The sequence below is a fragment of the Psittacula echo genome, assembly GCF_963264785.1.
Source record: "Psittacula echo genome assembly, chromosome: 1".
Lineage (NCBI taxonomy): Eukaryota > Metazoa > Chordata > Aves > Psittaciformes > Psittacidae > Psittacula > Psittacula echo.
Window position 1 is genome coordinate 104,026,899 of NC_137735.1, and position 16,209 is coordinate 104,043,107.

At 37.9% G+C, this 16,209-nt stretch overlaps 1 protein-coding gene across 7 annotated transcripts in view; it reads left to right on the forward strand.

Annotated features, from left to right (window-relative positions):
- The window catches only part of SOX5 (SRY-box transcription factor 5), a gene marked incomplete at its 5' end in the record, with an annotated part of 294,566 nt that overhangs the window by 186,777 nt on the left and 91,580 nt on the right, over window positions 1-16,209 (forward strand). For 6 of the 7 annotated variants that reach the window (XM_080632860.1, XM_080632862.1, XM_080632863.1 and 3 more), the window contains one exon: window positions 8,236-8,356. In XM_080632860.1, the coding sequence (XP_080488986.1) occupies window positions 8,236-8,356 (121 nt within the window). Of the gene's footprint in view, window positions 1-8,232; window positions 8,357-16,209 lie in introns of all 7 variants that reach the window. The other variant, XM_080632861.1, reaches the window with a different exon arrangement.

The window sequence follows — 16,209 nt, forward strand, 5'->3', positions numbered from 1 at the left end:
GTGGTGACGTGTAATACTACAATTTATTTCCTTACATCAATCTGTTGGCTTCGAACATTCACAGAAGTTCTTGAAGTCACTTTTTTTGGATGATTCCCTGCCTCCCTACATCTCACACTAGTGGTGAGCCTTGCTTCCCACTTCAACTTGTTCTTACAGTCTACCCGTTGATTAATAATAAGATTTGCAGAGACAACCTTGTATATATATATAAAAAACCTCTGCGCTCTTCCAGGAAAAGTCCTCTAAATTGCACACCTCTTTTGACTGTTACACTTGTCACTCTATTTCTAACATCCTCAAATAGAAACAGACCTCATTTAATGGAGATCTGATAGGAACTGTCATATTTGCTCTTCACTGCTTCCTCTGCAGCAGTAGTTAATACCGGACCTTCTTTCTAGAGCACTTTTGAAAGTAGTCTATGGTACTGTTACACAAAGACTTTTGATCTGGTAAAATGTGAACATTGGATATACCAAAGAAGTGACTTTGAAAAAGAAGAGTTCTTTGTTAATGCACGCGCACAAACCCCAGTCAGTTCAGTCTTCTCAAAAAGAATGTGGAAAATCAGAAGAAAATAGTATACAGGTGACTTCTGGAAAGGTGATATGAACAATGACAAGGGAAGTACACTTATTTTGTCTGATTCTTTATGGCATGTACAAAACCCCTCATAGTTCATTATAATTGGAATAACTGAACCAATATATAATAGATTAGCTAACAGTAGAAAACAGTACATACGTGCAGCTCAAGAAATTACCCTATATGGTGTCTAAAAAACACATCAGGAAATCTCACACCTGTTTTCTTTTCACTGACAAATGTTTTGCTGAATAGCTTACTGCTAGAGCGATCAGCACTGGTCCAGACCTCATTGGGAAAAGTTAACCAAGCATCTGGAAACTGTGTGCTCCATCATACGCTGTGAGGTAGCATCAGCCGTTAATGTAAATTCATGAATTTTCCAGTTTGAAGGGAGTGACTTTGCAGATTAACTCTTCTATGTGACAGTTGCATTTAGAAGCAAGTTGCTATTAGCCAGCAAAAAGCAAATAAGGGACAATATACCATGTCACTCAGCAGTTTTGAGACACAAGTTTGTCCAGGTTTCCATTATAGTCCTGGCTTATACTTCTAGGAAGGGTACTAACATTTAAACAGGGCACCTAGGTGTTTGGAAGCTATGGCATGAGAATCATAGTATTTGTGTGAATATTAAGGTGAAATAAGTCGGTTTGGCCCAAACACTGGTCAGCGTACCTCAGATGTCAATTTCGTGTCCTCTGCTAGCTTTATCCTCTTCATGAAACAAATGGCTCAATCAATGAAACAGCAGATGTTTTTCTTCTATAAGAAGGAAAGAACAAATTACTTTGAGTGTTGCTTTTAGGCTTGGATTAGAAAAGGCTCTTTTGAGAGTGCACTTCAGTCTTCCAGTGTAGCTCTTACCTGAATTACAGTAGCTCGCTTTGAAAGTCCTGGTTTTGCCAGAGGACTCCATACACTGGGGTGTTGTGTAGTCTGGAACAGCCATTCCTGCATGAGCTCTTATGCTTTTGACTTAAACCAGCTGCATATTGGAATGAATTCCAGTTTATGTTCCGTTTATTTCAGGCAGTCTCTTGCTTTCCAGTTTGGCTATTTGTTCAAATGCCTTTGTGGCAAAATTGCCCTGTAAGTAACTTAAATGCTAAGTGGCACAAGCATGAATGTGTCTTGTTACACATCATCCCAAATAGGAAAAAGTAGTCTTACTGCTTTTCCCTACTCTGTATGCTTTTTCTATATCATATAAAATAGAAGTGTTTTAAAGTTCTTTATTTTAGTTGCATAAATGGAGAAGTAATACTGTTTTGTTTTTTTTTTTTTATCTTTAGAAGTACTCGAGAGATGTTCCTTAATGCAAAAGGTCCTTTTGGCTTATGTCCTTCCTTCAAAGTGCTGCTGAAGGTGTTTGTCTCTCACCAGTGTATTATCTTCTGTAGTATGAAATGGAGGAGGGAAGCCTTTGTAAGCAAGTTGTCAACATGGAAACTGCTAGTGTCTGTATTATTTGGCAGTTCAAAGCACTTCTGGGCACTTTAGTTAAAAAGGCTAAGCATGTGTTCATTTATGTGCTTACAAACTTCATGATGAGATGAATTTGAGATCAGTGCTGGTAATGACTCCTGGATTCTCTTGCAGGACTGAGCAAAGAAAGAAAATTTCCAGCCTGAAAAGCCTTGCTTTTTTTAAATGAAAAATGTTCATGTAATTCTCTGAGGTGCATTTCAGTTTTCCTGAAAGTTTTTTGCTTGAGTTTTCCATGAGCCAAGTTGCATACATGCCAGCTATTACCTGTTAAGGGTTATCTCCATATTCCATCAAACCAATATTTTTTTTCAGACTGTCACTCCGAGTAGAGCTCTCCTATGCTAATGGAATTGTAATGGGGAGGGTAGGGGATGAGAGTTTCTCCCTAAATAGCCTTTTTTATTGTTCTTAAAAGATTGTTGCTATAGAGCATGTTTTCTACAATTGGTATCACTGTTTACAAACACTACTATTGCATGAGCTGAAGTGTTCAGACAGGATGAATTTTGGTAAGTACTGGTATGACTTGTATAAGCCTCCAGTGCAGCAAAGGGAAGAATAATATTTGCAGCCAAAATCATCCACTGCAGAAGAATCTTCAGGTAGAGATGAGGAAGAAAAAGCCTTCACAAAATCCTTTGCCAGGATCCCATATATCAATATGTCTGGTAAGGGAGTGAGCTTCTCAGTAGTAAAAGCAAAGTTAGGTCAGAGCACAGGGTGGAATGGGTCTGCTGTCTGTCTCATCCGTGTCTTCCTCTCTGCGTCTCTGCTTCTTGGGATCCACCTTCTCTTTTGTGTCTTAAGCGCTCACTCAGCACCCCGTTAAGGAGGAGCGTGATCATTGCATTACTGAGATGGGCGGGGCTCCCTTGCATATAGATTTAGGACACACTTATGTCAATTTAGGGAACTGATGTAGGGAAGAAAATGAGAACAACATTTTCTTATTTGAAACGTCACTGTAAGGGAAAATAGCAGATTGTAGTTATATGAGGACATATATTTTTATTTCACTTAAGATAGATGGGGGGCGGGGGGGAGGGACAGAGAAGGAGATGGCCAACACATATGCTAATTAAAGAATCCAGTCCTTCAGCATTGTGTGTGCCACCATGAGCCAAATGTTTCTGGAGGAAGGGGGACTGATGCAATTAAACATGTCATTTTTGAAAGACAGATTTATGTTATTGCATGTTAAATGTACATTACATTCTTTCATATGCAGTAGAAGAGATGCTTAACTTATAAACAAGTTGCAGGCAAGAAGATATTCATACAACAGTTTGAAGTTAATAGAATCATTTGTGTGCATCCACTATTCTCAGAATGTGAAATCTGAACTTCTTTGAGGCAGCTGAGAATAACTCAAATGAAAATAAAAATTAGCCACTCTTCTACGTGAAGAAGCCATGTAAGAGATCATTTCAGCAAGGATGCGCATACAGCTCTTGAAGGGCATCTTCTAAAGAGTTCAAGAGTAAAGTACTGCTCAGAGTTTTGTCAGTTTGTAGAGAAGAGAGTGTTGCTTTTAGCAGCCGTTCTTATTCACACTGAGTAATTTGTTACTCTGTCACCAGTCTCACTGAAAGGGATAGAATTGCTTCTGAAGAACTAGAGGTGGGTGGAAGAGCAGTATTCACCCTCAGTGGAAAGTGGTATATATGGATACCGGGAAATGTATTTAGATACTTACCTTGGAGAGAGGAAAACTTACGTAAAAGTTAATGCTAGTAAACATGTAATGAGCAACTACAGAAATGAAATTGGTGGAAGTGTATAAAGAGAAAATAAATAAAACTGATAGCAGCTGCTATGTTAGGGGCTTAGATTTTTTGAAAGCATGGGTTTACGTTACTTGAGAAATACTATAAGCCTGCTAGCTTAAGCAAGAGTCATGTGAACTTTTAATTAAAGACTCTGTCAGGATGCATGGGCATAAAGGACCAAAATAAGGTCACATATGTTACCCTGATTCTGGCAGTTCCTAACTCTGCAACCTTAAACTATTTTGTCTTTATTTATATAGTGACCCGAAGCTCACGTGACATTTCACAGAAAATAGAGCAGAACTGTAGTTGTGAAGTGTTTACAATCTAAATTTATATGTCACAGCAGGAGCTAGTAGCAAACAGTAGGGGTAACTGCAAAAAACATACTGCTAGTGCTTAGGTAGCTGTGGAAACCATAGTATGTTCCTAAAAGTAGGTAGGAGACCAGAATTTAGGCGGATGTACTGCAATTATAATGAAGCTGGAAATGCTGGGAATCTAGCTGTGGCTACGCTGTGAATGCACATCTTTGTGCAGTTGGATTTGTTATGGTTAAGTCATAAAGGACATGCACAGATTTGTGAAGATGCTGGCCCAGGCTTTAACAACTTGAATCGGTCCCAAATTTACTAACAAATTTTCTTTTGATAAGGATAAGTCATCTAGGGGCAGATTTTTCAAAGGCAGTGAAAAAAATAAAGATATAGTGAGGCATTTCCCAAAATTGAAAATCTTCATGGGCAACTCTGGATGCCTCAGTTTCCCAGTTGGACAGTAGATTAGTTGTTTGTCATGTACTCATATTGGTTTTTTTATCTTGATAAGTTCTTTAAGGCTAATCTCCTTTATGGATTTTCAGTGCCAAGTATGAAGGGTCCCAGATTTTGGTTTGGACTCTAGGTTAAATTTGGTTGCAATTTCTTCCATTACAGAAGGTGACTTACTGTCCTCATTATGTATTAGGGAACCTTTACTTTCTTGGGCTGTTTGAACTCTTATGTATCTGCTTCCTTAAGGAGAGTTGTTTCTCATAAACGAAATGCCAAGGGTTTATGTCTTTGATTGCAGCAAAGGCTTCCCTCTTGCCCCAAATTACTTTTCAGAGATATGTGAATGGAAGTATGAATTCCTTACCTAGTGAATTGATTGTATAGAATATTATGGCTCTCATGACATTCACTTTGTTTCTTTGCTGGTTTATGTGTGTCGTATGCCTTTTTTGTGCATACCATGCTGCTGCAGTTTGTCATACAGTGCAAGAATACTTCTGGTTAATCTGTATGTGGTGCCAGCATTCAAATTAAAAGAAAGATGAAGGAACCATGTGGTCTGTTGACATCGTGGCAATAGTGTGTGTAGTGAAAAAACAGGCCCATGGAAGATTGTATCATCCAGACTAACATTATAAAGTGGGTAAGAAGTTACAAAGTGAAACTGTAGCCCATTAATTCCATTGGGAATTCTGTGAGGATTTAAGCTACAATTTTCACCTTTAGGAAATTGCAACTGAAAAGAGGTAATCATGCAGGGAGACTGGCAAGTGGAGAATCTTGACAGCTATATGCATTTTTAGATTGTTAAAGATGCATTTCTTTCTATGGACACATCTACGTCCATTAGCACAACAAATTGAAGGATCTGAAAAGGTAGCTCTGAATTGCAGTCCATTATGTTCAAATTAGGAATTCAGTATCAAGAAGTTACTGTCAAGAAAACATTGGAAGGAATGTAAATTATATAGCGTAAAACATTTGTGAGAGGTGTAACTTACTTAGTAATAGATTAAAAAATAAAGGGAAAAAAAGAGGAAAAAACCCTTCGTGTAAAACTCAGAAAGAGGGCCTACATTCTGTGCCACTTGAAACAGTTGTATCCTAGCAATTCTAGATAATAATAATAAACATAATGAAAGTTAAGATATAGTAATTAAATGAGCCATAAAAATGAAGGGTCCGTAATTTGTATTGTATTGTGTCAGGTTATCGGATTAAAATAAACTAATGTTTGCACTTATTTGTATTTGGGAGAAAATGAAGTGTAGCTGTTTGACTGGTGCTACATACATTCCATCCTGGAATGAAAATCACATTGTTTTGACTGCGTTATTCCTGTATCCATGCAAACCATCCTCATCACTCTATAGTTCTTACCTCCTTAACATGACCGGGGTTGTGTCATTTGAAATTAGTGGGTATAAGGCCCCTTGGAGAGATAAAGAGAAGCAACGATTTGAAAAAATGAAATGCAGCAGTCAGAGTTAAAAAGAAAGGGCATTTTCCTGGTAAATGTTTTCCTAAATGGGAATTTTTCAGCGTGGTGTTTTGCTCGTGTATTTGGCAGTCACTTGGAATCAAGTGCAGACTTGTGCTACATTGTGGGCTTGGCAATGACAATTTGTGTGTGTGTGGTGCTTTAGTTATATTAGCCCTGGAGGCAGAGTTAACACTTGCAGTGGGACAAGAGTATTTGCAGTCATCAGAGAACTTTACAGTCAGCTTCAATAACATCACTCCATTTTTTTCACTTTTTTTTTTAACGTTTTTTTTGGCAGCAAAGCTCTTAGTGGAACCATCTGTCTTTCTATTAGTGTTTTTGAGTCCTGTTTTGAAGCTTCTTTGCTTGGCAAAGTCACTTTCATCCTTGGAAACCATTTAAAAAAAAAGTTCTGTGGCTTTTTGCCGAAGAAGAGTACTATGCAAAAATTCCACACGGCTGTTCATTTTTGTTCTAAAAGAATACAGTTACTTTGTCTTTGTCTTTAAAAAAAACCCCTAAACAAAAAAAAAACCCAACAAACAAACAAACAAAAAAACCACAACCAAAAAACCCCCCACAACAAACACATGAAGAAAAAGCAAACATTGGGCAGTTGTAGGGTGACAGAGTGGGGATAGAGAACAGATCACATTTTACATGTTCTTTTTTCTCCAGCGATTCAATTAAAAGTAAGTATGTCTTCTTGTTAACAGGATCAGAATAGAAAGGAAAATACTGAAGTAACAACAAATGGATCAAGTTATTTCAGTGAATGGAGCTACATCTACTCTAGCTTCAGTCCCAGTCTTAATTTCCCACTGTAAGAATTTCCAGCAACAGGGCTGCAGTCAGCATTCACGCAGGTGTTGGCAGGTCCTCGCATAAGTTAAGAGGTTACCATCACAAATATCTTATCACTCTTCTTCTCTGTAACACTGTTGGGTGAATCAAGACATCTGCTGGATCTTCAGGAGATTAAAGGTGCTGTGGTCTGAACTGTGGCAGCCAAGGAGGTGACACAGGTTCTCTCTTGCCAATTCTGTGATGCAGGCAATAATAAAGGGAGCAATACCTTCTTACACCTTTGGCAAAAAAAAGGTTGTCTATCAACACCCTAATTCTTCATGTTCCTTAAAGCTACAGAGCACAGACTGAATTTTAGTCTTTGATAACATGCAACATCTGATGCCTCAGCTTTACAGTGCCATTAAAAATCTAGATGGCCTCTCTTAAAAACTGAGTCAGTCTCCCTTCGCTGATTGATATGGTCAATACAATGGTTTTTTTTCTAATTAAAACTATCCATTTAACATTTTAATCTAGCCAACTTTCTTTTCTCATCTGTGTGAAATACAAAGACTATGTCCATTGCTAGCAATTAAAATGCCGACAGAACTGGGTAAAGGCAATAGTATTAGACATTGTGCCATGGCCAACTTCCAGTTTTGATGACTAATTTCTGCATGTCTTAAGTCCCCTACAGTATCCACTTACAATATAATATTTTCCATTTCCTGACTTGCATGGTTGTGTACAGTTGCTGTGCAAAGTTGAACAGCTAACACTTCAGACATAGCTGTGTTTTACTTGTGAATAAAGTGTCTCAGCCTTTTTCTTACCATCTCAGAGACTTCTCTTTTCACATGTACGAGTAAGTGCTTGCATATGGGCAGAAAAATAGTAGCGACTGTGCTGTACGGTACTTATGCACATACTTACTTGTACTTCTGTGTGTGTGTGGATCTTTGTGTTTGGGCTCAGTCAGGGTAAAAGCTACTGTCTGAGACAGAGATAGTTACACAGTGCAATGAAAGAGAAGAAAAAGCCACCCTGCAGTCAAAAAGAAGTGAGGCATTATGGACTCGCAGGGGAAATCATTAATTGGGATATGCATTAGTGGCATATTTTGATTTTTTTGGCCTAATATGTAATATTAATATGTAAACTGTAATATGAAGTGCTTTGGTAATGAGAATGAGTTTAAAAAGTTGATGCTACTGGAACACCCCATTATGGAGGAGCATATTCAAACCTAACCTCTCAGACTGGAAGTAAGAGAAAGCGTGTAAGCAGACATTTTTCCCCAGAAAAAAATTCCATGTTTGATTTTCCCTCTCCTGTTCAGCAGGTCCAGGGTCAGCTGCCTCCATTAATGATTCCCGTATTCCCTCCAGACCAACGAACCCTAGCAGCAGCTGCACAACAAGGATTTCTTCTTCCTCCTGGTTTCAGCTACAAAGCGGGATGCAGTAAGTCCTGATTTTTTTAGCTGGAAGTGGGTATAGGGTACAATTTCATGCCCATCTATTTAAAGATATAACCTCCAGCCCAATGGACAAAGCCATTAACTTGCACAGATAACGGTAAAATAGAGGATTAGTCATTATTGCATGAGAAAAGATCATCAGAGATAAAGTATGTGTTTCAAAGTAACATCAAAACATTTCACACAACAAGTAGTTTTGTGCACCTTCCTTCTGACAGATCTTTTTGACAAGTGAACATGCTCATGACCACACATAGATACATACATCAGAAAAGAAGCTATTTGAAACTTCCCAATAAATTTCAACACTGTTGTAAGAAAAGGCGTGTTTTTTTTCCTGAAGCAGCCTGCTTACTATTTGTGAACTGAGGGCCTATTCTCGTCTTTTCTTCACACAAAACTCACATTAATCTCAACGGGGGTTCTGCACAGAGATCAAAGATAGCATATGCCTTTCAGTTTGATGGACTAACACAAACTATGAGTACATTTATGAGAGCCTAACACTAAAAAATATAGCATACTTTTTTAATCTTTGGAAGATTTGTATTGTTCTCTACATTCCTCAGATTTTTTTTAATTTTATTTAAGCCTTCTATAGGATTTAATGTTCCTGTCATCAGGATGATAATAAATACAAGTTAAGGAATAACCAAGGAATTCTGTTTCCATGAATAGACTTACCTAGAGCATGAATTCCATAGTCTTGTTTTCATGCATTAGTTCTTGTAAAACTCTTCTGACATTAGTTTTGAACTGAGTTATTTAGGACTTGCTTATTCTACTCTTCTCTGTCTCTAGCATGGGTATTTAGCTGTATTATGTCCATGTCAGTGTATCCATCTGTACTGTTGACTAACTCATGAATTCATCAGGTTTCTTGAGGTACTGAGCACTTGCTGCTGCAGCAGTTTCATAAAATTAGAACATGAAAAGATTCCTTTAGTTAAACTGGCTTAACCCATGATTTCAGATTTCTTTCAGTTTCTGTAACATTGTAGATACAGTACTTGAATGAAAACTTGAATTTCTTTGGCCCCTCATCCCTTTTCCTAATATTTTATAGACTGGCACCACTGCTGAAAATTAGTCTTCAAAACACCTAACATCCCTCAGCAGCTGCAGTGCCAAAGCATAGGTTCATTCAATTCTTCCAGTGATTTCACACTCACATTACAGAATGTTTAACTGAAAGCCACATTGAATATGAATGCTACCATAACTGTAGGCCTGGAAAAGGTCAGGAAAGCACCCTGTTAGATATATCTGGCAGATGAAATTAGATCCATGTTACTGAAGTCTGATTTGAATAGAAAGAGTTGAAGTTGGTTTTTTCCCTTCTTTTTCCTGCTTGTACATTAACTGTAAGACAGTCCTGTAGTTCCACACATCCATGAAGTATATATGACCTTGCATGTTTGTGTAACCTTGAAAATGAAAGAGAGTAAAGTTGCTGCTGCTCCTGGCAGTAAGGCTTGGAATCAACAGCATGACAAGGTCTAGGGCTGAGCAGAAGCCAGTGGAAAAAGACAGCTCTGTGTTGGGTGATTCCCTGGCATGTTTGACTGAATTTAACTGAGAAGCTGAGGAAAAGTGATAAGTAGTCCAAAGGATTTTTTCTTTTCAGTCACAGTTTAGTATAAACAAAAAAAGCATATACAGATTTAGCTACACCTAGAAAGCTTGTAGCAATGAAAGACATAACTGCCTTAAAACTACAACGTGTTCAAATCAAGTAATGTTTTTGACAGGCCATTAAAACATACTTCTTCCAGTTTTCTGCTTGCCCTTCTGTGTATCAGTCCGCTTGGCAAAGATGTGGTAGACTGTAAACTAGAGCTTTGGATAAAATTTTCTAAAGCACCTGAGTGATTTGGAGACTAAGTCTTCACTGAAGAGTGACAAAGGCACTAGGATCTAAGTCTCAGGGATGTTTAGCAAATGTTTGTGTGGTAAACTTTAGTACAGTTATCTATGCTTGCTTGAGCTGAGCTTAAGTAGCTACCAGCATAGCACTGCAATAGATAACTAGATCTCTAGTCATTTGTGCTATTGGTCACACCTGATGACTGGGTTACTTCCCACCTTCTGTCTGCATGCCAAGTAGCTGTAGAGAGAACTGTTCAGTTGCTCATCACTGTGCCTCTAGCTTCTGGCATGCTGGCCAAGATTCTTGATTAAGCTCTCCCTATCTTGCTTCCGTCCAGGCTGGGATAGCAAAGACTTTCTGTTAAAATTGCTTAAACTGAACTGGCTCATTTTAATGGAAACATGTTGGGAAGTGATTAAACAAGCAGCTTGGTCACAGTGGTAACTTTTGGCAATGGGCTGTGGTTGGAGATGGTGGCCTCTTCAGCCAGCACAGCTGCAGCTTGAAGGGAGTGTGTGATCAAGTCGTGAGGTCAGTGAAAGAGAAAAAATGATGAGTTAAATGGTGGCTACCTAGTTATACTGCTGTTTTTCTTTCATTCAGCTTAGATAATGAAACCAATCTAATTTATTCAGTGCTTTCTGATTCACCCGTCTGTGTTAGAGCAACAGAGGATCAAATGTATGTCTCCTAGTGGTTTCAGAGAGTGTATGTGGTAGGGTTCCTCCGCCAATGCTTGTAGTGCACTAATGACTTATCCAGAGAGAGACTGTGGAAAGGAAGAGTACTGTTTTCTCTACACATACTTCCTTTTATAAGGATTTGACTGAAGATAACACAAAAATGGTCATAACAGTTCATAGCAGGGGTCCATTTAGATTCCTGTCATGGCAGACACCTGAAGAAGAGTAGAAGAACAGAGAAAGAGTATACGGATACTTTATCCCCTTTCACTTTGCCAGGTTCCAGTGGCTGGGGACTCAGGGACCTTCTGTCCCAGTGATGGCATCACTGTGGTGAGAGCTATTCTGTCTGTTACTAAAAACAAAGAGGTTTCTCTGTTTGGGTTCCTACCTGTTTGGAAACATTCTAAGCACCTGAAATGCTCAAAAGAATACAACAGTATCAGTTTCTAATATGTGCGGAGGAAATTATCCACTTCTCAAAAAATTTTCAAAATCAGGTAAATACAGGGAGGGCAGGGGTAAATATTTTCTCTATAGTTAACATGGCAGGTCATGGACTCTGGCTTCCAATTCGATGAAGTAAATTTCTTTTTCTTTCTTTTTCTCTGCAGCAGATCATGCTTGGGAGTGGCCTGTTTTTTCATTTTGTTTTGTTTTTTTTTAAACAGATGGTTTGCATTACATAAGGGACAATTTACACAAGTTGACACTTCCCCTCTTTTCTCTATGGCATATTGTGTGGTGGTAAAGTTGGCAGAGAAAGAGAGAGGAACTTCTATTAGGATTGCATATCTATTTGAGAAAAAGATTCATAATCTATGATTGATTTTTAACCCCCACACCTAGATATAATTGCATGGTGTGTAACTTATTTAATACTATTATTTGCAACCAAAGTGTATTTTTCGCATGAGAAAAGTAAGTTGGCAGTATGTCATGGACTATATTGTCCACAATTAGCAAGAAAAATGCTGTTTACCTACTTACTTGCTGCATACCTCATTATCCATTCGCTAAGTGCTATTTGGGATTTAAGTATTTTGATTTTTATGCAAGTCTCTTTATATGTATTTTATTATATATATAATACGTAATATTTTTATAGAGGTATAATACAAATCTCTTTATAAGGAGAATTTGGAATGAAGTGTTAATTAAGTTGGTGACCTCTGGCATGAGTAGATGTTAGGAGTTAAGCCCAATATTCCAAGTTAAGCCAAATATTCCAAGCAGCAGGTGAGTGCCTTCCGTTTCAGCTGATGTTGAAACCAACCAGCGCCTGGTTACCGCATTTCCCAAACTGTGGCAAAGCTTCTCCCACATTTAGCCTATGCAAATTGGCTCAGGTCATTTAACCCTCCTCCTTTTATTCTCATCAGCATTCCTTAATCCTGTGATTTGCTACTACTATTACTAGTTCAGCTCCACTTATGGTACTTGCTAGATAATATACATGACTCTCAGCATTTTAGCAATAGCAAGTGAAATGTCAGCTCTGTTGAGGTCTGAGGAGCTGTTGCTGTTGACTTCACTGAAGTAAGATTTCACACCAGATGATACAGATCGCTAGGGCCACTCTTAGAAATAATTAGAATTTATTTAGAGCTAATTAATATTTGTGAAGTGCTTTGAAAGTATAAAAAACAGTGTAAGTGAAGAAGAGAAGAAATTTTGTATTGTGCCCTTAAAAAACTGCATAGTTCCACCTCAGAGGAGGCTACTCTTCAGTTGTAGGTAGTGTGATCCTTTTATTAATGCACATATGTACAGATTTGTATGTGGAATATTAAGGCATGGTTGTCTTTCCTGTTTAAGAGTTAATAAAGGGAATGAAAGAAAGATTTGTGAATGCAAAAAGGGCTGTTTCTGGGGGCCTCTTTACAGAAAAGGCAGAAGGAGTTAGGCCGAGAGCAGTGGTATTCTTCTACAATGTAAGTATCAGAATGCACCAGCACAGAATGCTTCTCCATGCTGCTTCTGTTTTACAATTGCAGCAGTGTTTACAGTTAGTTTTCCATTAAAAGCCACTGAATAGCCCAAACTTCATAAAGAAGATGGGTCCTCCCCAATTAACGGTGCTAAGATTCATTTTGGAAACTGCATTCCGTCTCTTCTTTAACCATCTAACGATCACATTAAAAAGGAAATGAAATATTGATTAGCCACTTCACAGTGGTGTGATATGTTGTGTTAGTCCTGAGGTTTTTCAATATGATTGAAGCTGTTGAATTGGGTGACATGGTTTAGTGTGTGATGTCCCTGCCCATGGCAGGGGGGTTGGAACTAGGTGATCTTAAGGTCCTTTTCAACTGTAACTGTTCTATGATTCTATGAAGAACAACATACTTTGTTTTCTAAACAGAGGTGTGCAAGAGATTGAATTTGTTTACTTTACTCAGAAAACAATAGTTACCAAGTCTGTGTTTCTGGAAGTGGGATTTAGCCCAAATATATTTTCCAGGTTATTCACATATTCTCTGGAAAGCTTCTACATAGTCTTTTATTTGCTGATACCTATGTTATTTTCATGGATTTATGCCAAAATTTGGAAACAAGAATTGCTTTTCTTTGCTCATTTCTCCTCTCCCCTGTGGATAATTTGTAGTAACAAATGATATTGTGTTCCCAGTCAGATGTCATCAACACAAGGTTTTCTGAAAGCGCTTTAATCGCTATTTCAACCATATCCAGTTGGGGGGGGAAATCTGAAAATACAATAGGTACATTGTACGTGTCTTACATATCAGCTCATTACTGCTGGAAGTCTTCTAAATAAAATAGTGTGCACAGAGTTATTGATGAAATATCTAATTACCTTTTAAAATCGGCAAAAATGTGTGAGATGAACAAGCCAAGCCTTGTAAAATTAAAATATGCTGAACTTACTATTCATCTATATTCTGAACAATAATTCTGATGCCTGATATAAATGAAACTCTCAGTTAATTGGTTCCTCATACAGTACAATAAAATTAATGTTTAGGAGTTAAATACCATAAACTTCCTCAGGGAAATTTGCTGATGTATCTCTGTTTTTCAGTCAGTCACATGTTTCATTGTTTAATGGAGTATCATGTGGACTGTCTTATAATTTTTCTTGTGCTCGATGTCCATGTGTTTGGGTTCTAAAGAAACTGAGCACTAATTTCTGATTTAACTGTGTCAGCTGTATCAGCTGACATGCAGGTCATTGACAATCACCAAATCATAAGAAAAAAATACTGACATTGCTATGCTTTTATCAGAATGACAAAAATAGGAACCATGTGTTGTGAAGACCACATACTGTAGCTTCTTTATAAAGATGCTAGTCATCTTTCAGGGCTACTGTTTATGCCTTGATAAAGAATGAGCATATGACTAAACGCTCATGTTCCCCCCAGGATAAGAAAAGAGTAATAGCATTGTGGATAGAAACAGCAAGAAAGAGGAATTTTTGGTAACAACTTTGCCTTTTAGCATACTTGAGAATGTCACTTCTGTAATGCTGCAAATGCAACGGAAGGCATCAAGACTGCAAAAAATTACAACACAACTAAGGACTGTTTTTAACAGAAAAAATCTCATAGCCCCTGATCTATGTGTGACTTCTCACAATAATGCTAATAAAACCAAAATAGATAAGCAAAATAATGGGGTCTTGTGAAAACAGGCTGATTGTTTCAATTCAGTTTCTAGGCCATAAAAGATGTCTAGTGTTATGGCACTGTTATCCACAGCTGGGCAACTAAATAAAATTCCCAATTTTTAAATTCATGAGCATGTACAAACCTCTCTGGAAATACATTGTCTTTCCTTGGTACTCAGAGCTTTTGAATAACTGTCATTTATTCAGATGGTCTTAAAATTCCTTTAGATGATCTTAAGGTCCTTTCCAACCCTGCCTATTCTGTGAGTCTATGATTCAGCAGGTGTGTATAAGGGGGTGTGTGTCTGTCTGTCTGTCTATCTATCTATCTATCTATCCATCTATGTATAAAAGGCACCCTGGAAATAATACAACTATTCTGGTTGGAAGGGATGTCAGAAGGTCTGTAGTCCAACCTCTTCCTCTGAGCAGGATCATCTAGGAAAGAAGACTACATTACTCAGGGCTTTATTCAGTCAGGGCTTGAAAACCTCTGAGGACAAAGACTGTACAACCGTGTTTCAACATCTGGCAGTCCACATGGGGGAAATCTGATACTGTCCTGATTCACTTTGTGTCCACTGGCTTTTGTCCTCCAGCTTAACCCTGAGCAGTATGGCCCTGTCTTACTCACCTCCTTATAGGAATTGGAACACTGCTGTTAGGTGCCTCCAAAGCCATCCCTTCTGTAGATTGAATTGTTTCTCTAAAATATTAAATAGGCTAATCCCTTCTAGGTTGATGCTGTCCGGAACTATCCTCAGACATAATCAGAGAACCAGTTTGGATTTAGTTTTGGAAGCCAGTGGTGGTTATCTTTTTTGTACTTTCATTTATCTAAATCCCTAAAGCCTAGAGCCAGATGTCAGGACACACTGCTCATGTCTTTCACGGCCTCCCGTTACTCTTATTACATACCCACCATCACACCAAAGAAAACGAAAGGGAAGTGGTAATGAGCATGAGAATGAATGAGTGAAGAGATGCAGTGGCTTACCTGTCAGCCATCAGCTGTGATTATTCATTTTAAATACACTTAAGTGATAAATTGAGTGTAAAATTATTGTGGCTTTTTCTAGAGCTTGTCAAAAATGGGGGGAAAATAATGGAGAATTCCTTTTCATTCAGCAGTATCTACTGTAAAGAAATGTTTATTCCAGTATTTTTCATGGAATTTAGTTTAGCATATTGGTTTTAGAAATTATAATTTAAGAATTTGTTTTTGTTTCCTACTCTTTATAGTCTGTGCACTTTTTCTTCTTCTTTCATGACCTCCAACCTTTTTCGTTTGCTGTCCTTGAAAGACAGGTTTGAGGATAACAATAGGTTTAAAAAAATCATGGGAAATAAACACCTTACTTTGCTTCTTCTGTTATCTTTTTTGTTTAAAAGAAGAAAATTTCAGGAAAAATATCAGTGTGTTCTATTGTTTCATATAATCAGGTTCATCTTAAAATTCCTGTCAAAACATTATAATTTAACATTAGCATGTAGCTTGATTTATATAGCAAGTAAGACAATTGTGCCTGCTCTGAAGAGCTTGCAGCCTGTCAGGAGACAAGACGAGACACTAGGGGGGATTACACCGTGAAGGGAAATAAATGAGATGAGTGACAGAAAAAGGAATACAAAAAACATCTTCTGAGTTTAGA